General features: G+C 42.9%; 1 protein-coding gene across 2 annotated transcripts in view; it reads right to left on the reverse strand.

The window, feature by feature from the left end:
* Positions 1-27335, reverse strand: part of ANOS1 (anosmin 1) — a 420145-nt gene that overhangs the window by 325577 nt on the left and 67233 nt on the right. For both annotated transcript variants that reach the window (XM_085622286.1, XM_085622285.1), the window contains exon 2: positions 24469-24516. In XM_085622286.1, the coding sequence (XP_085478412.1) occupies positions 24469-24516 (48 nt within the window). The remainder of the gene's footprint in view (positions 1-24468; positions 24517-27335) is intronic.

Genomic DNA, 27335 nt, shown 5'->3' on the forward strand with positions numbered 1-27335 from the left:
AATCTCACTGGAATCTGGCCAGTTATTGTTTGTTATAGTTTTGTATAGTATGAAGTCGGCCCAAATTCATCAAAGCAATGTACATGAGCACCAGTTACATTACACAAGATCAAATTCATTTTCATTTTGGTTTTGAGATTAAGTGATTTGTCCAGAATCACAGGATGTTGAGCTGATGCTGGGACTCGAACCTAGTTTCAACGACTGCAACTCTGACCATAGCGCAATTTTATGCAACCCTCTCCTCTCCCCCAACAAGTCCTAATAGACACTGGGGGATGAGGTCACAACACCTGGCTGCTAAAGAGGCTACTTCTCTTACTCACCCCCTCCCTAGCCCATTGTAGTCTCAGGGCATTTACCTGGCAAGGGAGATGTCAAAAAGCACATTCCTGCTGCTCAATGGGTGAAAACGGCTCAATAAAACCTGCCTCTCTGTGAGGCCACTGTACACAATCCACCCTTCTTGCACCAGCCATAGACCCTAAAGAAATGGCATGGCAGGGGATAACACTGCCTCTGGTAGGGCACCCGTGGCAGGGCGCCAAGATGAGAATGCCCCACAGGCTAAAGCATTATCTGGCCCGAGCCTCAATTTACAGAACGGCAAGGGAGTGACCAAGCCAGTGGTGCTACATTAAAGTGGCCTGGCAGGGACTGGGAAAGAAAGCCAGTCTCTTGGGCCAGTTTACAGAGGCCCCAAAAAAAACAGGCCGCAGGTGACCATGGGAACCGGCCCATCGACCAATGTCCAATTGCCCTCCTTCCCAATCCGAGCCTGCACACCATGCACTTATTTTTGGGATGAGGCTACACAGTTGTGTAATTCAAAATAATGGGCCCCCTGCGAAATGTAATGAGGGTCCTCCGAGTCCTCCATATCTCACAGATATTCACCTGCCTTCAGCTGAAAGGGGGGGGGGATGCTGAAGAACTGAGGACCCTCTAAAGGTTTGGGGGTGCCCCTGAGCCACAGGGACTGCAGGGGCCTGCGTTACGCCTCTGGTGAGGCATCAAACTAAATTCAGCTATTGGCCTGGCCTACATTTTTACAAAGTGATGTTTCCAAGACTGGGTGCCATGGAACAGGCTTCTGCAAGTGAATGATCCCGCAAATGCACACGAAGGCCTGATAAAAGCCTCACAGCGCGAGTACCAAGAACACTTACCATATCATAAGTGGTGCGGTGGGCAGGCCAAGTTCCTGTCACCATTTCAGACCCAGTCAAATGCTGAAAGCACAAAGGAACATGGCACACCTTAGCTTCTGTGACCTATGGCAGCCTCAGCAGCACAAAAGGCTTGCATTGTCGAAATCATTAACTCCTCTTCCCACCTGCATTGCCCGTAGTCAAGAAGCTGCATGGAGCCTTGGACAATTGTGCACAGAGAAGAGGGCATTAACTTGAAAGAATAGAGGTCTGCCTCCTGGGATGGAACACTGCACTTCCTCCTACACCTGTAACCAGCAGCATACCGCTTTCGTGTGCCATGAAATCTTTCTAATTTTATTAACAATATTCAAGGCTGTTTAAGAAAGAGCATTATATTTTTACTTTGACTACATCAATTGAATTCCGACAGTGCTTAATCTGCCCTGGGGTCGTATTATACAAGTGCCCCGGGGCGCAATGGGTGTTTGCCCCTGCTTTGTGCGCCCCGGGGCACTTTGGTACTACAGAAGGTGCCATGAACGCTTGTGCATCCCCTTCTGTAATACTGAAAGTGCTGTCACACATACAGCGCCAACACTTCCTCAAGAGGACATTCCATCATTTGCATAGGGGTGTGGCCCCATGCAAATGAGGGCATCCCTTTGCCTCTGCGCCCCCCCCCCCCTACTACAGACGAGGGCGCAGAGGCAAAGAAGCTCTCAGGAGGTGCACTGGTGGTGTCAGTGGCACACATTGGCAGTGCGACCCCTAATTGCAGCCCTTTGGCGGGGGAAAGGGGGTCCCATGACCCCCCAGACATCTCCTTGCAGGCAAGTGCAGTCACTTACTGCACCCACCTGCAAGGGGATCTCTAATCCCCTTTAAAAGTGCAGGCGGTTTGCTTCAGCAGCCTCTCCTTTTTTCACCTGAATGCGCTGCCCTGGGGGCAGCACGAGTTAGGGGCTCACCCTAATACGGCGCATTTTCCTTGATTGCACTGGTCGCATGTTTTAACAGGTGCGCCCGGCGCAATCATGGAAAGTGCGCCTGGTGGTGAGCTCCAGCACTTGTTGAGACTGGGAGTTTGTTTTCCTCATCAGGCCTTGGCTCAGCGCAATAGAGTGAAAGGAAGAAATGGGTTAAAGGAGGAGAAAGAGAGCGACAAGTAACCCAGTGAGAAAGGCAGAAAAAAACAAGCATTGGCATAGCCAATAGGTCTCGCCTTTGGGACCTATAAGTGTTTAGCCATGCAACAGTTGCATAACTAAATACTTATAAGGTCCCAAAAGCGATCGCACATCAAAGCGGCCGCGAAAGTGAAAGCAATCGCGGTAAAGTGCGGCGCGCGCGCCCGCGCACATGCACTGTAGCTCTAGGCTGGCCTGGTAGCACTTTGGAGCCCTCTCAATAAGTCTCCCCAGACCAGCGCATGCGCTGGGTCAGGCGAGACCTAAACATGGAAGGTAAAAACACATTAAGTGAAGGGTGGTGGAAGTGAAAGGCATTGATTGAATTTAAGACGTTGCAGCTCTGGTATTCGCTGACATGGACATTCAGCAGTGCCAGCAGCGGGCGTCTCAGGAAACCCTTGTGCCCCTGCACTTTTATTTTCAACAAATTAAGCACTGTAATTGTTAGCTTTACCGTGCCAAGGCCAGTGTGGACTGAATTAGGGTGCACCTGCACGTATTGTCAAAAGCCCAAGGAGGTAACCCATGCCGGATTCGGCTGGATTTGGGCGCCCTCCAAAATAACTCGCATTTGAAATGAATACAAAGGCTTTAATAATTGCTGCAGGCAATATAAATTGAGCGGTGCACATCAATTTACCGCGGGCTCGGATTGCTATGCGAGAAGCTCCTGACAGCAGCGTTGCCCTGTTTACCCAAAAATATTCACGCAGCTCCTTGCTAAGAAGTGTATATTTACTCCTGACAGGATCCGTAACAGAATCTGTCAACTCCGAGCATCTGCTCAAAGAACAAACGAAAGCGCATCACTTTCTGCTGTCAGTGCTGAGGGAATTTTGGCGGGAAATGACATAAAAGGAGCGGAGGTGAGCGTGAGTCGCGCGCGTTGCTCCCGTTTCCAATAAACACGCATGAAAAGCAACCAGTGATGAGAAAAAAGCCTTTCACAATCACAAGAAAGAAATATTTTTCAGAAACGAACAGCAGTCCTATAGAGACCAAAAAAGAGAAGGCTGAGGAAGTTTAAAAGGCATTACTAAAAGTGCGTAACCTTCGAAAAATTATATTGGTATGGCCCTTGAATCCACAGCAACAGCAGGGTTAATGCCTTATGTTAGTCCAGAAACACTGGAACTTAAATAATGTGATTTTTTTTTCCTGTAGCCAAACCACTCTTTTACTACCTGTCACATGTAATTTTTCAAAGCACTCCTCCCTTTCCTAACTGGCAAAAATATCTGTTTTGGGGCTGGAGCAAGTAAATAATGTGTTTCCAAAATCTCTGGCCAAGCTGCCAGGAGATTCCTCTTTATTCTATCTAAATGTAACTGCAAACCGGATTCGAATCAAATGAACTCCCAACATCTGCACATTAAAAAGATGAGGGCAGTCTGGAGAGACACTTGAGTCCTCACGCAGTTAAGAGCTGTCCAAGTGTTCTATAAGAAGCTGAAATAAATGTTGAGACTGCTGTTCAGTTTGGGAACTGTTAATAGTGTTTTCTTGTTATCTTTAAGCCAAGTGTGTTGTCTTGTGCACAGTTCTGCAATAAAACAGACTGCAGAAGGATGCCGTTGAATATGTTCCCCTGTCGTGTCCTATTAAGCAGTGGGCACACTGAGGAAATCGCTCAACAACAGGCCGCCTCTACAAAGTCCCTCATTACAAGCCAGACGGAGTAGAATTACCTTGCGGAATTCTGCTCTGAAGGATTCCAAGTCGGTTGGTGGTTCCAAATCTGTTTTTTATGGGTGTGGGAAAACCAGATCAAATTTATCATGTGGTAATTCACCACAGTTACATTGCATAAGACTTTGGCTGAAGCAGCAATCAAACCGGACTCCCTGTTTTTTTCGGGGCAGTGGTGAGCATGCAATGTTCCCTCCAAGCTAGAAAACACCTTACCCCCTTGTTTCTCCCCACCCCTCCCCTTCCATCCCGCACAGAGCGCACCACATACATTTACCACCTGCTCAGAGTCTATATGCCAATAGACACGTTTCTAAACTTTGATTTCCCCGCTCTCTTCCACCTACCTAAGCACGCCCCCACCTCCATTTCCAGGCACCAGGCCAGCTGGCTTACCACAGAGAACGGGGCCATTGTTGACATCATTCCTCAAAGCAATACAATATTTGGCTGCTAGCTGTCTCCCAGACACCACATCTCAGTACAAACCAACTGGCAGCCAAGGCCCGAACAGGTAAGAGCATTGGGGCGGCGGGGCCAGGTTGGGATGGGGGTGAGTCGACAGACCACCACGAGCAAAAATTAAATAAATAATTCATTTTCCCTCGTGGTCATCTGTCGAAATCCCCCCCCCCACGCCACGTGGCCCCAACGCTCTTACCTGCGGGGGCTGTGGCTGCCAACCCTTAACGCAGATCAGCTGCTCACATCCTTTAGACTGCAGCCAAACCACCCTGTGATGCAACCTCTTTCCAAGCCCGCTTCCTGTCAAGCCCAGGTCAGTAAACCTGCCCTCTTCATTCGTGCATCAAAATCACTCCATGGGTTCAATGTTGCACTGAAAAAACTCTTGTACAAAAAGAAAAAGCACTCATAATCATCTTAATATGTGAACACCATCTCTCAGACGCACCTTTCATGTTAACTTAGCCATTGATGGATACAAATCCTTGTTTATTTTCTGTGTTGGTCGTTACCACCCGATCGGCACAACTTTTCATGGCCTATACTGCCATTTCCTCCTACTAAGTAACAGCCAAACATTCCTTACCTGTGTACCACCCTTGTTGCGTTGAACAATATTTCTAATCGAAATGCTTTTACCTAATTATAAATAAATAACTACAAATCTGAACAGATATTTAAAATAACTGCTGTGTTTCTGGGTAGAGGTGGATAGACTTCAGAGAGAGGGAGTGTGTGCAGGTTGAGCAAGTGTATGCGTACTCTCCGATCAACATGCCTTCTGGGCCATCATGCGCATCAGGTATTCAGCCTTTCGTTCTGACTTGCATAATGATGGGTTGCCAGGAATACTGGTGTCTGAGCTCATGAAGTAGTGACTGACAATGCACCCTGGTGTACTTGTGAGCAAGAATTAGTGTTCAAGTATGCACCCTAAAGCGTGACAGTGCACTCCGATGTATACCATTTAGTTTGTGAGGTTTGTTATGTGATCATACAGTGTGATGCACGACACTATATGCACTATAATGCAGTCATGTGATTAGTTGTATGTCACTATACCATGATCTCTGCCCTTGTGCGCGATTATGCACTGGAATACGCAACCACGCACTCGGACGTTTGTCCGTAAACTCTGAGGTATTACCATAAACTCATATGTGTGACAGTGCACTATGTGACCCTGCACTTTGTTCAACGACCATGCTATGCAATCTAGGACTTGGTGCCCTGAAGTAAGACTCTGCAGTTGAATATGCGGCCTCAGTCTTTGCCCTGCCCCTATGCACTCTCCAAGGCAGTAAATGCTCTCTTGTTTGTTGTGCCTCCGCATTCCTGTATCTAGATATGCTTGAGTGTGTCTGGTCTGGATTATGCAACTTTCTCTCTGCATATGCATTCTTGGTAGCAAATTGATTTTAAGTGATGTATCAGACAGAGAAAAAATACTAAATACCAGGCCCACATAGGGGTAGGAAGCGCTATATAAATTCTGCAATACAATAATATTTTAATTATTTTATGGCTTACTAAACTGACCACTTTTACCAAATGACATAATTAAACATTTTCTAGAACACAAACTAAAAGCAACAAGTGAATTTCAAACAGAAAACATATTTTTCAAATATCCCTAAATATTTACAGGCGGGTTGCGAGGTCTTTGGACAGAAAACGAGTGCTTCTGTCAGAATAAACGGGGTGCTAGGTTGCCCACTATTTAGAAAGCCCCTAGCATGAAAAGTTGCCATTGCCTTTTGGAATGCAAGCACAAAGACCATCTTTTAAATCACAGGCATTCACGTCTCACTTACAGACTGGTTCCTCTCTTGAAAGCCAGCTGATCAATGGGCAACTGAAGTACTGTAGAAAAACAATTTGTCACTGAGCTGTTTCTAATTGCTTCAGTCATTAATTAGTGAACAGAATGTGCCGGACTCATGCCTTCTGCATCTCAATCTTACACAGCCATTGTCCAGTGCTTAATTTATTTAAAAATAACTAAGATAAGTGCAGGGTCCAAAGTTTTTCTTGGGAGCCTGCAGCAGGCGCTGCTGAATGCTGAAGTTGCTGAAAGGTCTAGTTCTGATTCCACCTCATGCCACTTTTTTCCAGCACTCTACGCCTCCTGTAACTTTATCACACTCATGCAAGTTCTTTTTCATCCTGGTTTTCCCCTCTTGGTCCCTATTTCCTATCTTTTTCTTCCTTCTTCGTTCTTAGTTATCTTTCGTTCTCTTCCTGCCTCTTTCGCTCTTGTTTTTTTTTGCAGATGTACATAGCGCAAACTTTACCTGAAGGCATTGGAGAGCTTTACATGAGCACCAGTTAGGTTACACAAGAACACATTCATTTTTGGGTAGGCAGGGGCGAGTAAGTGATTTGCCCAGAACCACAGGAAGCTGAGCCGAGGCTCGAACCTGGTTCCCAGCTCTAAAGTCGGCCTCTGGCCGTAAGGCCGCAACCTCTCCCAGACTTTTTTCTGGGACAAAGTCCTGTGAAGAAAAATGCGTCCTGGTCCCTACCAATCAGTGCCACTGCCCACCACCTGCAGCCACCAGCACAAATTAAGCACTCTGATTATCGACCTCATCTAAGGGCAAAAACATGATATAGTGAAAACGAGTACTTTCAACTGTCCTGGTATAGGCCCAGTAAAAAGTCCTATTGCCCTCCGGCCGGGTTCTTGAGGATCAACCTCCAAGCAAGAAACCTCAGGCAGGTGCAGGTTAGCAGATCTTTCATGCTTTTCAGACTCCATGTCAGACTTTAACAAGGAGACAGGCATGAAAGGCAAAGGCGCAGGTCAACCCCAGAAAAAAGGAATAGGAGCAGAAAGAGGCCTAGAGAATCTGTGGAAGGAACAAGTAGAGATCCGTGAGCAAGGGGGATGGGTGAAGAGAGAAGAAGGGAGGTGGGAGAGGATGAAAGTCATGCTGGACAGAACAGGCCTGAATTTTTTTATTTTTTTAAACGAGGAGAAACACAATGGGCAGGAAAGGCTACGTTATTCCAATTTTTTTTACCCATGACGAACTGAATATAAATGGCGCAACGCATCCTGTCGGAAGGAGGACAGAAGATAATTCATGTCGGCCACAGTTTGGTTCATGGTTGCTTAGGTGTTGATAACACAAAGAATCCTTTGGCTGTGCTCAAGAATACTTTATTTTGTGTCAAAACTTATAGAATAAAGAGGAATGTCTTACGGGCAAGGTTGTGGTGTTACAGCACATTTGAGAATTTTGTTTATTAAACTGAAGGTCTTCACGCAAAGGGTTTTCACCCTTTGCCATTTTTTAACACATATGGTAAATTATGTGTTTTAAAACCGACACAAGACTGTTAATTCTGTGAACATGTTTTTCCTAGGTTTTTAAAACTATTAAGTTATACTAGTATGTTTGAGTTTCCTCACCTTTGAAGAGCACAGGTCATGTTTTCGTGTTTGGAATGGCAGAGAAAGAATTTTCCATCCAGTTATCTCACAGTCTGAGATCTTCACCGTTGTATCTTTCCCCACAGCCCTTTTTAGGTCTCGGCTAGTGAAGGCTCCGCCTGCGCAGTCTCGCTGGCGAGATTTTATATTTTCCAGTAGTGGGGCTTGAACCCGCCCCTCTTCTCCATTGGCTGGCCTCTTAAATGCTGGTCAGCCATTGGAGAAGAGTTTTGTCTGTCAATTCAAGCCCCGTCTTTTTCGGATTCGGGGGTCTGTTTTTTCGCTTCTTTCTCTTTTTTAAGCCCCGTCCCTTTTACACTGGTGGGCGTGTTTTTAAAAAACAATGTTTACAATGACGTTCTCGTGTTTATTCGTGTCTCTTGCTGGGATATACAGAGCGATTTCCGAACATCTAAGGTAAGCGATCTTTGTTTATTTACATTTCTTGTTCTTCCAAGGTGCTAATACTGTCACGTGCCTAAACTTATATTAATCACCCCAGGTTATAGTGATCACCCCAGATTACACATCCGCCCCAAATTTGCCACGCTCTCTAGACCAGGAGGTGGCTGTGTTCGGTTACTAACCCGACGCGTAGACTTTGCGCCCTCGCCTCACTCACCGTCAGCCCGGTGCCGAGCACTATCACGTAGTACTCCTCATTCATGGCTGTCGAGTATGAAGGAGCAGGTCGCCCGGTGTTATTTTTGGTCTTGGCTTGCTCCTGTGTGTCTCTGACCGTCGCGGTTCCCGCGGGCGGTGGGAGAAAGAAAATGGACCTCGGAATAGGGCAGGGGAGAAGGAATCGCGGAGTCGGTCGTGAGTGCTCTCACGGCTTCCGTACGGAAAAGCACTGTCTGCGGACTGTAGTGAGACAGATGGGTGGGGCACCATGAACATTGACGAGCGACTAGCAAGAGCAACCCTTTCATGGAAATAAGCGAAAGACACATTGACTAGTCTATACAGCACAGTTCCCTCTAACTTCTCAATGACTCCATTACCAACCCCCGCGTGGGAGTGAAATGTGGTGACTCCCCCTTGATCAGTGTTGGTCAGAAGTTAGAATAGTTAATTAATCCGTCCTTTATTATCTGTTTGGCGTAAAGCGCTTAAACGCCTAGTCAAGGGTGGTAAGCATTATATAAATGCTAATTAAAAAAAAAACAAGGGAGCATATTTCCGCGCAATTGACTCGTATATAAGAACTGCACTCTGTTTTTCGAGACGGCGGAATGGGTAGGTAAAGCACGGTTGCATTCAGTCCTCCGGGGGCATTAGAGAGCGAATACAGCCGTACAGTGGCAATCCACGCTGGTCTTTACTTCACGAGAGGTGGAATATAGCCGATATCTTTTGTGGAACAAAATCACGTCTACACGTTCAGATATCCTGTAATGGAACCAACACGTTAAATATAAACGGTGTGGTGACCATTTTGGTTGGGTATACGGTCTTAACAGAGGCAAAACGTAGCCTTCGTTTTGGAATTTTTTTAGGCGATAAACGTGAGCCTGACACCTTGGAAGGAGCATTTTGCTCAGTCATCAAAGTGAGTGCCTGGGATAGATCCTTTCTTTGGCGAGGGTAGTGCAAGGCTCCGTTATGTCACGGGATTATGTGTCGCTGGCCGCTTTTTTGGACCCTATTTTTATTTGCCCAAAATAAAAATTCCTGCTAATTCGACCGGAATACTTCCACGTTAGAATACTGATAGCGGCCATCTTGGATTGGAGCATTTTTATGGTTAAAGCCGCACTTGCGCCCATTTTTTTTTTTATTGTATCATTTTCTCAATTAGTCTGACATCTCTTTCTATGCTGTCAGTATCGCGTAGAGGTTGATGGACAATATCTCAAGCGGAGAATAACCACACAACGCGTGCTTGCTTCCCTGATGGCCAGACTCAGCAACGTGAGGTCTTACCAATGTGCTTTGCTGTTAGCTGCTTTTGCTGCTCTGCCCGAAGGCAAACGAAAAGGGCAGGAATGCACTATATCTATCAGATACGACGCATTCCTGTCCTTTTCCCCTGCGCTGGCACATGATGGGCTGCCGTGTGCCAACACAGGCACCTTTGTTCCATGGTGCAAGGGTGCCTGCGTTGAGGGGATGATTATTTTTGTGCAGGAAGGAAACCTTCCTGCACCAAAAGAATCAGAAGAGGCTTTTTCATCTTTCTAGAAAAAGGAACAAGCATTGGCATAGACAATAGGTCTCACCTTTGGGACCTTATCAGTTTTGAGTTATGCAGCACAATATCCTTGGTGCAACAACATCAAGTGTTGCATGGCTAAACACTTATACGGTCCCAAAGGCGAGACCTATGGGCTATGCCAATGCTTGTTCATTCTTCTCATGAGAAACCCCATTTGCTTGTTAGAACGGTTACCTACAGCGTCAGTTTATGTTGTGTGTAAGCCGCTTTAACTGCCCATGTGAAGAAAATGAATACATGTTGCGGTATTTGGGGAAGGGTTAGCATCAGATGCTCAACTGCTTGTTGCGGCAAAGCACTCTCTCTTGTGATATCACAATTTTTGCTCACTTTGCATAATTAATTTGTTTTAGACTCCAGTAGTCTTGGAATCTTTGCTTTTCGTTCACAATTACCATACACGCAAAATTCACATTTTTCAAAAACATTCTAAAAGTCACATTTTACTTGAATAATTCCAGTTTACTATTGTTGAATGTACCCTTTCAAATGTCCCATGGCCATCTTCTCCTGCAAAATATGTTTTCACAGGCACTCCAGATTTTTATACACAGCAGGGCCAGTCTATCAAACAACCCATCTAAGGCAATAGTGAATGAATATCTTCTATATCTCAAACACGGAGAAGGTGGCTGTTCTAGGCTCCCTCCCTATCCCGTTCTCATGACCTGGATAAAGCGGCATATCGTGGGTTGCCAACGCGCGTGGCAACATTTTAAAAGAAAGTATTGTGCCCCCTAACCCGTGGACCGTTAGCTCAGGAAGGGCCAACTGTCCATGAGTTAAGGGGCGCAATATTTTCTTTGCAAATATTGCGCCCCTAAAAATTCTGCGCCCGGGGCAATGGCCCCTGCGGACCCCCCCAAGCTATGCCGTTGACTGGATACGAGCAATCTTACAACAAACATGATATAAAGCTGGGCAGTGTCAGTCATTTCACCCTTCTGTTAACTTCAATCGAAACCCAAGGCAAAAACAAAAAAACACAAGTAGCCATACAGTCCCCTACAACAGCCGCAGCTTTTTACATGAATGCAGAGAGATTTTCAGTTTCTCCTGCCTTATATATTGACAAGTTTATAAGTATGCGCCAACTGCTCAGACAACTTAACAGTTTTCTGGGAGCAACACTGCAGAATTTCAAGCCTAACTGTTGACAGGATTTGGCTTTATTAGGAAGATAAAGTCCTTTGAAGTGGGCAAAAAGCCACGCTCAGCACCTTATAAATCGTATGAATAAGTAAAATAAAGGAAATAATCACATCCTTTAAAATAATACAAAACAACAAGAACTTGTGTATTGTGTTGGGTCGCATTTAGTGTAGTCCAATGCAATGCACAGTTTTGAATGTGTAGATAACTATATATCCAGTGCTTAATTTGTACACAAATAAGTGCCAGTGCCCAGAGTTTTGCCCAGAAGTCCGCAGCCAGGGTTATCGAACATCAGGGGTGATGAATACCACGGCATAGTCTTGATCCCACCTCATACCTTTTTCATCCACCACTAGGCATGCCGTGCCACTATATCACTCTTTCAGGTTCTTTTTCATCTTGGTTTTCTTCCTTTGTCAATTTTGTTTTGCATCAATGCCTTCTTTCTCCCTCTTTTGTTTTTCTCTCTTGCTCTGGGTCAAACTCTGATGAGGAAAAATAAGTGCTGGAGCCCAAGAATGAGTTCCAGTGAGCCTCACCTGCAACTACCAGATCATATGAAGCACTGCATATGTCAAAGCAAATCAATTCAGTTAGGGATAATGGGAACAATTTTTACGGAATCGCTACTACACTGGCACACAGCAGCAGTTAACCAAGGACAAGCTTAAGTACACTGGAGTGGAAAGAACTGAACACGGGGATCAGAAGCACATACTAGACCTAGGCACTTTTATGACCATTAACATAAATTTAAGGCAGTTAAGTGGCGTCTGCTACCGAACGGTGATGGGAGGGATGAAAACCAAAATAGCACTTACCTGGGTATGGCCTCCCCGTCTCCTCCGTCCTCTTCTCTTCTCCTGGCAGCACGGAAGCACCCAGGCTCCCCTAGCCAATCACAACATCACCAGCATGACGGTAGCATCTTGATTTGTCTGAGTGGCCCAGTTCGGCGCTCAGACGGGTAGTGGGAGCCTGTGCATGTTCTCCACCCGGCCTTTCAATACAGCTGGGTGGAGGACATGCTAAGTGCGCATGACGGTTTGGACGGCCCAAGTCGGCCAACTAAACCGTCATACACAGTTAAAGAGTGCCCGCCACTCCTCCCCCTGCTCTGGACAGCCCATCCCGCCCCCAGCCCGCTGAGCCAGTAAGGAAAAATAAAATGATAACATTGCGTTAATATTGTTTTATTTTTCGTTTTTGGACTGCTCACAGAGCAGTGGGACAGCGCTCCTCCGGAGGAGCCACCGTTGTTGAACTGCTCCATTTATGCCTCACAGCTATCCACAAAATGATACAAGTCAGGCATAAATTGCTTTACAACTATGCAATTGTATGTCACTACCATGTACAATTACGCAGTAGCAAATCCCACACAAGGGGTCGGGAAGCAGGAGGTCAAGGTGTGGTTTGCACTGAAAATGTGTGATCTCCAACACATTTGTGAGTTTGTTGCCCTATGCAGACTCCTCTCCCACATCTCTGGAAAAGGTTGGTGATTTACTCTTGCGCAAAGGGTCGGAGTAACTCACCTTCCATGGAAGGAAGAGGATCAGAACACCTACGAACTTTATAGGGGTGTGAGGGATGGGTTTCTCCACAGGGAAAAATGTTTTCCCTCCTGAACTAAAATATGTGCTTTTTCATGTCAGGCTGTCTTACAATGCGCAATTGGACACTACATACATTTATGCATCAGGACAATAGCCTTAAAAAAGTAAGTGACTTGTTCAGTAGCATTCCTGGAGAGCTACGATTGACAGCTTTCTGGAAATACTACTGCTGCGTTCTGTGCATAAGGAAACATGACAAATCTGTTCCAATAAAGAATTGTCCTTCTGCATGTACAAATTTACGGTTTCCTTTGTGGACTGAGCCCAGAGTGTATTCACCAACAGAGGGCAAGTCACTCTCTCTCTCACCACACTCTCTGGCTGTGAGCTGGGCTGTCTCTCTTCTCCTCTGCATATGTCTATTTCATACCCTACTTTTACTCTATAGTCCCATCCTTTTAGATGTTTGTCCCTGCTCTCTATACCTCGAGTGGGCAATGTCCCTCTTCCCATTAGCACCAAGCAAATACTTCCTCCAGAATACCTAAGCTCTGATTCACAAAGTTGTATGCTGTCCTATTATGAATAATACAAATGCATGCACGTGACAGGTACATGCAATTTACAAATCTACATACATGCTCAATGTGTGTACAGTATGCAAAACATTAAAGGCTTTGTTATTGTATACTTTTCCCTCAACTCTAGACGTGTGCTGCAGGTAAAGGTTTGGACTAGGGAAGTCATAAACTAGCTAAATTTTGTAACCCCATGCAGTTACGTACACAGACTAAAACACGCGTAATATATGCATGTGCCTGAAGGAAATTTTTGTCACTACCCAAAATCAAACACAATGTGTTTTAAAAGGACATGTCATAAAATACATGTTTTAGTGACCGAGACACCATACCCTAAGGTCCGTGAGTGCAGCGCCTTTGAGCGTCTGCCTCCCACATTAGAAGACTCGACATTGGCACGGACTCTTGTGCATCCTAATGGTTGTGTTTATGTGCAGGAGCAGTCCATTTTCTACCCCAAGTACGTTCTGAGTCATAGATACAGAAAAAAGACTAATGTACCTTTATGGTTAGAAAGTGAAACTCTGGAAAGGCTAGTCAGCACTAGAAAGAGGCGAACTAGAATAAGTAGTTCTTTAGGAATCATCATTTTTATATAAACGGAATATAAAGGCAAGTTTCTTGGAGGACCTCGTTTGCGGACCGCAAATGAAGCTCTGATTTACATCAACTAGAAATGGTAAGTGAACATAAGTCATCAATCACAGTTCTATGAGAGTGCTCAGCCGAATACCAAGAAATAGAAATAGATAAACTGCACGCTTCTCAAAGAATCCCACAGAAATAAAAGAAATACTAGAGTGGCAAACCCTAAGCTTTCTTGTGTTTTAGAAACAGGACAGGACACATTGCCTTGTTTTGTACAGAGGAGTTTCTTTGAGCCTGCTACAGGAAGAAAATTGTCCTATGTTGATTACGTATGTTTGTCTATTCGTAGGTAAATATCTACCCATATTGTGTAGATTGTAGAGCAAATGTCTTGTTGCAATGTATGAACTTGAACATATGTTTTTATTCCATAATAAATATAACGTTGAAGAAAATTAAATTAGACAATCAAGAGAAAAAGCCAAGTGATAAGGGATCAATCTCAGAAGCCCTTGAAAATATAACTACTCAATTAAACTTTCCAGAGGATATCGGTAAGACAGCAAACAGGAAGTCTAGCACTGAAAATACTTACTTTCAACCAGCGTCGGCTCCCCCGCCAAAGCGGAGGAGCATCGCCTCACTTACTGGCTCAGGGCCAGCAAATTAAAAATGTGCAGATGTTCTAGCATGGGAAGAGGAGTGATATGTGCCGTCTCAGGCCGGCCAAACACACATGCTCACTTAGGTTTCTTCAGCTCTGCTGCATTGAACAGCTGGGCTGGAGAAATCCCACAGACTCCCTGGCCTGAGTGGAGCTTCTTTTCAGCCTGCTCAGGCCAATGACTGTGCTGCTCTCAACATGAGAGCAGCACAGGGATTGGATGCGAGTCTATCCCAGGGTTGCTGGGACCAGGAAGAGGACAGAAGGCACGAGGCGGGAGGTGGCCAGAAGCTTCAAGTTGGTTTAAAAAAATATATATATATTATTACTACTAACACCCCCGCCACACATACGCTCCCTCCTGCATTCCCTCCACCCGCCCCTACCTCCCTTTGTTTGAGGTGGCCGCCACTGCTGTCAAACATACCATAGAATGAAAATCACACACAGTACAAGAGCTTGCTATTGCCATATACATAAAAGAACAGCTAATAATCCTCAATGATCCATGTCAGTTTCAAAGAATAAAACAAACGAAAATAAAGAGTAGATCCAGTACTATGAAAGAGATTTCGAAATTTGCGACAATGAAAATAGACTGCAAATTGTTAAGCTGTTCCCTAAAAGAGAACATTCTTAGCACTAAGAGTTCTGCAAACGCCTTAAAAAGCCAGCAGATGCAGCCATTACACTAGACAAAATGGATGCTCACACTGGAGAAGGAAAATAATGCAAATTGCTTCTCAATGGGACACGAGTTCTGTCCGGGGTCAGAGCCACTCTGCATTGATGCCAAAGCCCAATGGCATGTTAGTGATGGATTTTGTCCCTGGACAACAAATCCATTATTATAGGCCATAAAACCTAATATAATTCAAATTAATTATAGTGATTTCAAAATCAATGCCGCACATGTTCCCATTAACGTGAACCTAATTCCGCAATTTTACAGCTGGCTTTAGTGCTGTTACCATTTCATGACCCTTTTAAATCACAGCAATTGACCAGATAATTAACCAAACACATTCTAAAGAGAGAAACATTATTACATTTCCTGCGTTTCCCATATTATTTCACAGTAATCACCATATATTTCAAGATGAACTATATTCGCCGCAGTTAGTTCAATCTCTTGGCTAATCAAACCATTTAAAACATAGGTTTTAAAATCTCTCCAATGTGCTGCAGTTACGTGTATGTATATTTTAGAATTCTCACCCACTCTGGATACCAAACTATGGGGCTAAAACCCCTTCAGGCGTGTAACAATAAAAAATGGGACCTGAAAAATGATTACATTGTAATAGTATGGTGCTTTGAAGCAACAAATAGAGGCACAATATCAAAGAACGGTCTTGCTGCTGCTTAGAAGCATTTTTATTATTGCGTTGTCTGTTGTTAAGGTGACAGTTGTATGGTTTCCCCTCCCCCTAAAATTGAAATGTTTGGGAATGTCTCATTTCACGCTTGAGGAAATAATTTAATCTCATGCCACTGCTAGCTATTTAGTTGCCAGTAATGTAGAATGATTGTTCGCTAATGTCTGCACTAAATGGGGCTACAGAGATGTTTTGTGTTGTAAATGGGCTCAAGGCAAAAAGAGAACATTTGACTGAAAATCCATCAGTGATTAGCAGAGTAGTAATCTCGTTTTTTCCCCAAATGAAAGCGGTGGCGAGTGACCTTTATAATTTGCTTGCCACTGATCGGGATGTGGCTCTTATATTTGCATTGGAGAACTGGCCTCTGTCTCTGCGTTTGGGGACGTAGCTGTAAAATCTGAATCCGAAACCACTAACAGTACAATACGAGGAGGTTCAGTCAAAGAAAGGCAGCACATAGATGACGGCAATATTTGTTAAAGTAATGATGACGCATGAATGAACTGGCAACCAAGGATAGCAAATGGGAGTGTGGAAAATTCATGCAATTTACGTTTACATAATCATGTGAAATTTCAGAACAAAATTGCGAAATCAAGATCAAAAACACAAATGCCATTAACAGCTGTAAGCACTGTGGTTGTTCCAGTGCATTTTGCTGTGTCATAATTTTGGGAATTTTACATAGCAAGGTGATGTGAAATTCATGAAATTGTGCGAGATTACAATGGGCATAATAGAAATTTCGTCCAGGCCTATTAAAATCCGAAATTGAATGGAAAAAATATCCGAGGCAGAATAAAAAAAGCAGGAGTAGTATTGTCAAAGGTAGAATACTGTATGAGAACAAGTAGAATCAGAAATGTCAAGAGAGGACATATAAACAAGGGCACGGGATAGATCTAGCAGGCGTTAAATATCTCTTAGTCACCACTCAGCTATAGCTATTGGTCATCCTGCTTCACTCGCTTTGACCGTAAAGGCTTTCTGCATGCGGAGAATACACAGTTCTCCACCATCTTCTGGGATAGAGTGTGGGTCTAGTAGCCTGTGATCATCTTGGTATAAAGTCTGCACATGTCCCTCGATAGTTTGATAGTTGATGTCAGCCAAATTTCTAACATTAAATCCAAACAATCCTGAGATACTGCTCAACGATCCGCAGCCAATCGTTGAGGAATATTTCTCTGACCTACCACCATCAGATCCTGTCCGGCCCCTAAGAAGGGAGTAAGTAACACGAGAATCTCAACAGATTAATCGCGGTCTCCTGAGGCTCAATTACATTTTACTGATAGCTGTTGTTTTTTTCGAAAATCAATTCTGGAAAAGGTTGTAGCGCACCTTATCAATGCCTTTGTAGTGCCAAGAATTGATTTAGTAAATAAAACCTGCCTGTGCCTCCTCCCAAAATGCATATGTCATCAGAGCATAGTGAAGCCAAGGAACTTTGCATAGCCTACCATGCCCATGCCAGCGGCCACTTTTTATCCAGGATGTTTGAATATTGGTAACAAAGCTAATACACTCTTTGGTAGTGGTCATTATGCGATTCTCTTTTCCATAAAAACTATATGGCTAGACAATCCTTTGCAGAGGAATCAGTACTAGAATTCTCTGTCCAACCCCATCTGCCACGAAGATTTTTTTTTTTAATTCATAAAAGTCACTACATCTGTCTTTTCAATAAATATAAACGCTAAACCATGTTCTGAAGGAAGATGTCTTCTTTCACGAGGTCTATACAATTTGTTCGATACATTTTACTGTATGTCTAACATGCTTTCGAACAGGGGTTCCCCTTACAAACTGTCCATAAAACACCTGCCAAGAGATTGCATCTTTCTGTGTTTCTACATATTGTTCTCTGCTGGAAAAAAATGAGCGTGCTACGCTGGCCTTCAACTGGTTGCATAATTAGGTAGCTATGGAGCAGATACACCTAGGTGGCAGGAACATCTTGGTTCTATGAGTCGGTCAACTAGCAAAAATAAAGCCTACACGGATCTCAGTGTCAATGTATACACGCAAAATATACATTTATAAAGATTGTATAAAAAAAACAAAAAAGAGTAAGATTAATTCTTGAAGCACATATAGCATCACTACTTTACATTGCCTCACGGCATAAATAAAAGAACACAATGAAAAACATTTCCCTGTATGTTCACCTACCCCTGATGAAGCACTGCATAAGGCTGAGTTGGCTCAGATTTTAACATACACATTTACCCATAAAACGAAGTGCCATTTATTGCAGTACAAAAGGGGGTGGTGATGGACGGAGCATCAGAACCAATCAAACACTCACACCCAGTCAACAGATCTGGGTTTGATCCGTAATTTTAAAATAAATCTGGCAAAACACAAAAATATCGTCCCAAAATTCCCTTATATTGGTACAATGAGCCATTACATGAGACCAGTTGGCGGATGTGTGTTGTATACATCTAAAACAGTTTGAAGGATAATTTGAATACATTTTGGAAATAGCTGCAGGAGTACGATATAATAACCATTTCCCCAAAAATAACATTCTACGCCAATCAGCTCCCCGAAGTATATTAAAGTTAAAATGGTTAATAGTCTTCCAAGTATTCATAGATAGTACATGGTTTTCTTGTTCCTTCCATTTTTTAATTACTTTTTGACTTAAATCCGTTTCCCTACTATATGCTAAACAACGTTTCCACTCCCCTGGTCTCTTTATACACTCATTTATAAGGAGATCTTTAACCAATTGCGTTGGTTGATTAAGCTGTTCAATATCAAGTTGTCCCAAAAATTTAAAAATAGTATTATATGACAAAACCAACAAAATTTATTTTAAAATTACGCTCCCTTTTAATGAAAAACTGATACTATATGGTTTTGATTCAGATCTTAAAATACCCGCCCAATTGGCTAAACTACTGTATATAGCAACGGCAGTTGCAAGATCTTTACTACTGCAAAACTGGCGGTCAAAACAGATTCCAAGTAAATTAGAGTGGATGCAGAAAATGAGGAGAGTAAGAAAGAGTGAACAAATTTATGCTCTGCGGGTGGGAGGAGGGAGAAAATTTGATAAAATTTGGGGTTCTTTTTTTGATTCGGATTGATGGTTATTTAGTGGATGATGTTAAACTTTATCATTTGAGAATCCTTTATGCTGAATCTGTTTTTCATTGTGTTTGATCCTGTGTATGTTTGATCAGCAGTCTTTATTGTCACTAAAGTACTTCAAAAAAAAAAAAAAAAAAAAAAAGATCTGGGTTTGATCCGTCACCGTTCTTTAGCCCACTCTGCCACCCCAGATCAGACATGGCCATATGCAAATCAGTCTGACCCTGTGCCTCATGGGAACAGTCCAGCCCGAACTGCCAAGCCATGCCTTCCTTGGACCGGAAACAAGCTCCCTAGGACCAGTTTCTGGCATTTCAGCCGTCTTCAACCAGGCTTGCTTGAATCCAGTGGCAAAGTGAGCAAGTATTGTAGTACAACAGGGGTTTTAAAATCATTGAAATGCACTTGAGCTTTAAATTACCCTGCATTACATCAAACAAAAATCTGTGCCTGATGCAAGGGATGCAGAGTACAGATGGGCAATTTACCAGATCTCTTCATGGGATTGCCCATTAGTGCTGTGGGCCAGTTTACTGCACTGATGCAACCAGACAGATACAGAGAATAATTGCAATACAAATGTCTGATTGACATTGAAATAAGTATCATACATTGAAGGAGTGCACATAGGAGGGTTATATACAGCATCAGCTAGCTGCAATACCAATAAGCTTTGAAAGCACCTACAGGTCTGGCTTTCCGTTTGGTTCGTAAGTAAAACATTAAAGAAGCCGGCTCCAGTGAAATCAATAACAAAAGGAAAAAAAACTGTTTTCCATATACAATGCACCTATGAGATAAATAATTTAATTTAGGGTGATTCAGTGTACCTTAGCTATCAAAAATAACGTCCCCCCCATGCAAGTACTCCATGGAAAGTGGAATGATAGAGCAAACAGCCAGTAGCCTGAGGTTATAGCGAAATACTTATCTGGGTGAAACCGAAGCCGCTCGGTGTATATTTTAAAGAATTGGTAACAAAAAGGCAACCAGACAGCTGCACTCTCAAGCCAAACCTAACAATCCTGAGGGAGTATAGGGCCTGACTGTCAGGCACGTAAAATATTTACCTCTCCAAGAGGAGGTAGGGGTGAATGTAGTTGTTGGTCCATGTATGCCAATGTAAAGGATGCAATTGTTAAAGGGTCACAAGCCTTTCAATATGGCTTGACAAGGAACCCAAAGCAGTTTTGTAGAGAAAGGATTTTTATTAAATAACAACCCTCCATCCATATGATATGAAGTACATGGTCTGTGGTTGGCACACGAGGTAGAACTGCCAGGTATCCAAGATAGGTGGGGTTATTCCTTTTGGGAGGTGCTTTGCTAGAGGATACATTTTGAAGAAACACAATTGTAGCACTTTTAGATGAAGGACTAATTACCCAAGATGTATTCATGTTACCTTAAATTAAATCCCTAAATAAAGTCATCACTCACTCCATTATTATCAGATATTAACATCATTCACAGACGGTCCAGTTTGAGCCCTTCAACTGATCTTACATTTGACAGACACACACAGATGTTTTACAAGTGTACAGCTTTCAAGAAGTCTCTTTCTGCAATATTCATTGCATTGAAACGAAAAAAAGCATAAAATAAAGGTGTGGAACGTCTCGAGAAATAGACCATAAGATATATGAATTCCAGTATTGTTCTCCATGGAAAATGTATGATTTTCCTAAAAAAAGAATTCTAGCGATGGAGAATAATAAGTCACACATGAGCTCAATTCATAAATGCGCATGATCAATAGTCCTAGGACATACTTCTGGCCATAAAATATCAACACGCTCCAATATCGGCAAAAAACCTAGAATGCAATATGAGGCAATTTGATTTTAATAAATACCAACTAAAATTAGGGTTTGCTTGATTTACTATTCTAAATCCAGACCCAGCATATCTGTGAGCAAGTTCCATGTCTTATCTTTGATATGTCAGACTAGATATACATCTACCATTGTTGCCAGGATTTGAGCAAGCTCATCTGAGAAGTTCAAAATGATGCATGGTTTCCTTATTTATTAACTACAACAAGGGCGCATTTTGCCAGTGTTTCAAATTAGATTCGTTTTGAATGAGTTTACTCAGGGCCTTAATTTTTCGACTTTTATCATGTTTTAACATATTCAGTCTACATCACAACAGGAAGATTCATAAGAATAAATTGAAACTGTAAAATCTTGAGAAGCATAATTATTTTTAAAATCATGAATAACTCCTTAATTCATTATCTTGGTTTACACATTGCCACTTTTGAAACATGTGAGCTGTTCCCAGTCTTGAGATGTGGTCAACCTGAAAAATAGAGCTCCACATTCTCTTTGGTCTGTGATGACAACAGCCACATAATCTATGGGGTTAAAAGCAGGAACAGCCTTATTATCAAACACCATGGATCAGCACTGCTTGTGTGCATTATATACAAAGAAACTCAGGCCCTGTTAGAGTAAACCTCAAATTTGTAAGAAACACAAGTACTGCAATCATTTCAATAATATGCAAAGTCCCCTGTCAATAGCAAGGCATCAATGGAGACAACAAAACGTCATTTGCATTGAACAAAGCACGGTCAGCAAACATTTGACTATAGCATTTGGCAGTGGTTATATGTCCCCGGAGAATGAACTTTTGCAAACGAAAAGCTGGGTGTCATCGGCATACATGAACCCTTGTGCCCTTTACGGATCTAGCCCTTTCATTAAAAGGAGCAGTTACAGATTGACTAGGGATAGGGACAAGCCATGGAAAACACCTTACTGAAACTGCTATGGACTGAACTCTAAAGAGGAACTGTGCTCTATTGGAAAGAAAGAATGCCATCCAATCCAGAACATCCTGATACCACACCCCACGTACTCCAAAGGAAGAGGGGATAGCGGTGTCGTTAAAAGGCTGCCAATAGAGCAAAATAAGAGCCTGAATTCTCCATCATCCATCTCCATCTTTAATTTAACCAATACTATTAGGATCACCATCTCAAAAGACATTTCAGATGTGCAACTGGCTTGTTAATAGTCTACAATTTTGTTTCCTTACAGATATTCCTATAAATTGAAAAATATATACAATATTAATCAGTTTGGCCGAGAAAGGTAGTAGATAAGTTGGATAAATCTAATGCCAATTTCTTAGGAGTGACTGCTCCTCGACTATTTTCCAATCTTCTGATAAGGTACAGAATGACAAGCAGTGGCTCTGAATCTCAATCATTAGCAGATTAATCATAGGTTCCTGAGCTTGCGTATTTACAGAGGAGCATGGGTTTTGAGGGGAACATGTCGAGAGGAAAGAAGATTTGCTGAATATTTATCTTGAGATAGCCATAAAAAATCTATGAAGAATATCTTCGGACATTGTTGAGGCAGGTGTGACAATGCACGAAAAAGGTACTAAAGTATTTTCAAGATCTATCAAGTAGCCAATGGCTTGTACTTTGTCTGGGAAAATTGAGAAAAACAGGTAGAAAGAGAATGAGATAAAGGTATCTCAGTTTGCTTGCTCCAAGGAGTGTTTAGATCAGTACTTTTGTTGGACTCAGTCTTCAGCAAAGAAATATTATTTCTTAGCTTACTTAATATGTTTTCAATAGGGTGAAAGTATTATAATGCATCTTTTTCTACTTTCGAGACCATGATTGGTGACTCAAACTCTTTATACCGGAGCGTATTCAGTTTAACTTCTTTCAGAATATTGGAAAACCATTTGTTGCAAGATTTTAAGACATTGATGTCAATAGGTTTTGTGTTTTTGGAGGGCAATTGATCTATTGTCACCTTTAAAACTGAGTAGATTAGCGGACACTGTTGTGGAAGGGTAAATTAGCAATATTGAATCTTACATTGTTTTAACGATATGTCGAACTGGCTTGCTAGACAATAGCAAAAGATTTCCATTTGGTTTCAACATTCTATTGTGGTGTCTACAACCTCGAGATGCTGCAAGATCACGGTCATGATCTCAAAAGGGGCAGAATAATGATTTGTCAAAATTAACTCCAAGGACCTGTCTGCCTCAATAAAGTTAAGAGGGTGAAAACAAACCTGCTATAACTGTGAGAAGCTGGCTTTGTAGGTACAGATTAATTACTGCAAGTTAGGGAATTATTTATTCTCCTCAAAAAGATTATTTGTGCTGGGTTGAATGATAGTTTGGAAATGAGGCCCATCAATATGGATAGGTGTGAAAAGACAAACCCAATGGCTGGTGTTCCGGTCAAAAAAAAGTGCAAAGAAAGTGATGTGAAATTGGCTATTTCCTCTAAATTGTCCAGCCACATCCCAAAACGACCTCCCTCAGCACATCGGGACAGCCGTGTCACTTTCCGCAAGAAACTGAAAACCTGGCTCTTAAACTGATCCTTCTTGCAAACCCCACCTACTCAGTGCCAGGATACCTTCAAGGGTGACAAGATTCCTGCTCTACAAATCTACATTACAGTACAGATCCAGCACACATTGCTTGGCCTTAAGATGATTGTGGCTGGCTGGAGAGCTATCAGGAAGGGAATGTGTGGAAAAGCAAACTGACTAACAAAATAAACTAAAGTGTCTAAAATAACAAATAAATAGAACAAAAAGGGGGCACAAATGTGCTGGGAGTTCCACATACGTATCTTTCCTGTCTCTCTCTTTGTCCTTTCTTTCTCAATCGGTCTGTCTTCATGTTTTGCTTCACCATGTCGGTCTCACTCTCTGGTTCTTCCTCCGACTCCATCCCTATCTCTGTCGCTCACTGTCTTCATTCCTATCACGCCCTCCCTGCATCCAACCATCTCTCATTTATATTTCTGCCATTCTCCATAGCGGGCCTTTCGGCAAACTGGATTTTCAACATAAAAAATTAAAAAAACACGGACAATCTTGCTGAAACGGACATTTATAAAATAAAATGTAACTATTGGACATACAGTGCCAGGGCCCATTAGGACGTCCAGTGGCCACAGACCTGAAAAACAGACCACTTTCATTCCGACCTGGATTTTCTGTTGTCCAGACATAAAGATCAAGAAGAGAACCAGCAGCCTCTAACTTAAAAGGCCTGGTGTAAAAAAAATGCACTTTTCTGCCATTCTGAACTCGCAAATCAAAAGAAACTGACACCAAGAATACAATTCAACGGAGAACAAATGCTCAGCACATTTTTTACAACTTGACTGACATTCCTTCACAAACAGAAATATTCAATAGCGTTGTCAAACCCTTTGTATGGATGGGGCCTTTGAGACTGAATATTTTAGATTCACAAAGAAGGTGAAGAAGCAGGAAACATACCTTCGAGCACTGTTTGTGATTCTGACACCAAACCAACGAGCCATTGTACTGCAAAGGAAAGAAAATATCAGAGGTTTAGTGAACATTTTACTTTAAGATCACAGAACATTAGTAACATTGAACAGACATTTCCAATTAAATACAAATGATCACAATAGAATGTGCCTTTTCTTTCCCTCTTCTTTGGGCCTTCTTGTAAGTTCCATGGTGTAGGAATTCTCTGATTCAGTCTGATATCCCTCACATAAAACCCAGGGACTATAAATTATTTCCACAGGATTGGGGACTAACATGTGGGCCTAGAAATACTGGGTCCAACTCTGCATGTTTTCTCTCTTCTGGCGAAAATAACTGCCCCAAAAATGCACATTTACCAACCACCTGCATAAAGCAAGAGGTAAATGTGTACTGGTGCTGCTGTGTTTCCAGCTAATGGTGGGGGATGGCGCGGGCATGGGGAGGGCATATAAATGGAGGAGATAGAGCATAGTGCTCGCCTTCTGCTGCTTTTTAGCACAGGTGGGTGCCAGGTGCAGCAGATGCCCGCAGCTCAAGCAGGGACATCTTAAGGATTTGGGGGGCCCTAGGTCAAGCATATTTAGGGGGACCCTGTTCAGAACATCTTTGAATTTATGATCCAATTTCAGCTTTTTCATGCCTTCTTTGGACAGGTCACTGACACTGCTCAGGCAGACTGCTCCAAATTCTGAACGCGTTTACATCTAATATCCAGGGATAGTGACGTGTGTTTTCAATACTGAAACATAGCAGCAGCTCAATAATATTAGTGCAAATATTCTCTGCTACCCTCTGCCATTTCTCATATGTGAGGTCCTGTTTTAATCTAAAAGGAACTTTTTTTTAAGGATGTTGCATGGTACTGAAAAACAAACACCATTTTTCTCTGAAAAATGCCTGTAATATACTCCCCCTCATTAACAATATTAAAAATAAGTTAAAGGATAATGGTATTTAATACAATCTATGTTTAGAAATCCTTCAATGTCATTAGGGCAGGAATGTGTGGAGAGCAGGTCCTGATCCATCAGGGGGGCCCTTGGAAAGCTGGGGCCTGGGCCTGAGCCCACTTCGCCCATGCCTTCAATTGTGCCTGGAATTATCAGGTCCATGGTTTGAGCACACAGTGGTTCCAGGCCAAGAGACATCAGGAAAGACAGAAAGGCCTGGTGTGCTAATCCTTCTAGTGCTATTTTTTTTAAGGGTCACTACAAAGTACTGCCCTTCATACTTTGTAACTGTCCTCTGGACTTGCAAAGTATCCACACACATTCACTTCTATGTCTATGCAATTGCCTAAAGTCAAATAGGGAAATTCATAAAATGGCGGTCTTTTGTTTGCATTATGAATAGAAAAGAACTTGTTTTACATAGTTCTGCGCACCACGCTTCTGCTGCTTGCAGGGGCTGTAAATAGTAAAAGGATATAAAAGGATCCTGGGGATTCCTTTCATATCAGAACTATGAGGCATGTTAGGCTCTGACTGGAAGGTGAAAATGGCGTAGATGCCATTGGTCTTCCCAATACATAGGTAGCCGCTTAGCATCAGTAAGGCCACTATTTAGGTCAGCAGTAAACAGGAGTCGATGACACACATCCCAATGTTACCATGCCCCCATGCAAAAGTGTGAACATTACAGATTACAAATTGCCTTTTGTACTCAAAGTGGCTTTTTGCCTCAGTACAAAAAAAAATTGTCCCTCAAAGTCACTCTTTCTGTCACACCCTCAGCTCTTGTTACTCCCTTATGCTCACACACTCGTCTCCTCTTCCCTGGTTTTTAAGAAGCCTTTGCACTATTGATGGCCAGAGACTGCTGGCACCTATGGGACCAAATAGAATGAATGGGATCCTCCAAGGAGAATCAAGCATAGCACATATAACCTGCTTTTAACCTCCCTGATACTCAAAGCGCAGGAGTCACTGGGTGCCCCAATGAAGAATTGTAAACTGATCCTAAATGAGGATGTTCAAAGTATTCACAGTCTTTATGGCCAGCTTAAACAGGGCTCAGAACGGAGAAGGGAGCTGAGAGCACCACACAATATATTTTCACTACCCTTCAACGGGGATGTTCATCCCAGTAGGTAAACAGGAGCGGTCTGCTGCAGAGGCGGAGGCCTCCTTGTTGTATACCAGACAAAGATTCGCTGACTCCAAATGAGTCGTGACTGCAGGAGAAAGCGCAGATCTTCGAGTGTCCTCCAATAGGAAAGCTAATCCTGGAGCGGATGTGATTATTTTTAGAATCCGTGTTCTTGCATCAGGTAAAGTGGACATTGAGGAGGTGTGAGTGGATCCTGGGTAGTTGGCACATGCCATTAATCGATAGCAGTTGACTGTACCACGGCAGCCAATTAATCTACTTCCTGTTGACTCCTTTTCCTAGATTATTTGTCAGGATATGTGAAGTCTTGAGGTTGCCATGGAATGAGATAAAGAGTGAAATCAGCACAATGTTATCGCCTAGCAGACTTTCCTATACTTGTAGTAAAAAGGTGAATATATCTCCACTGTCTGGCTTCAAAAGCTGCCATAATGAAAGATGACACACTGGAATCAATGGCTAATGGTGCAGGAGTGCCCTGTAAGAAGTAGATTGTCCATTGCAAAACTGTCCCAGGAAGGAATGTAACGTACACAGACGCAACCAAAACCATGACCGTGCAAGTCTCCTGCACACAGGACATGACAGACCATGTCCCGTGATGAGCTCTAAAGCGAGACTGCAAGACATTAGGGAAAGCATCCATGTCCAAACAGCTCACCAAATGGTTTAAGACCAACTGTGCCAATGAAACAACCCAACCCCTAACATAAGGGCCTGAAAGGCACACCTAGCAGTGA

Source organism: Triturus cristatus, chromosome 8, assembly GCF_964204655.1.
Source record: "Triturus cristatus chromosome 8, aTriCri1.1, whole genome shotgun sequence".
Lineage (NCBI taxonomy): Eukaryota > Metazoa > Chordata > Amphibia > Caudata > Salamandridae > Triturus > Triturus cristatus.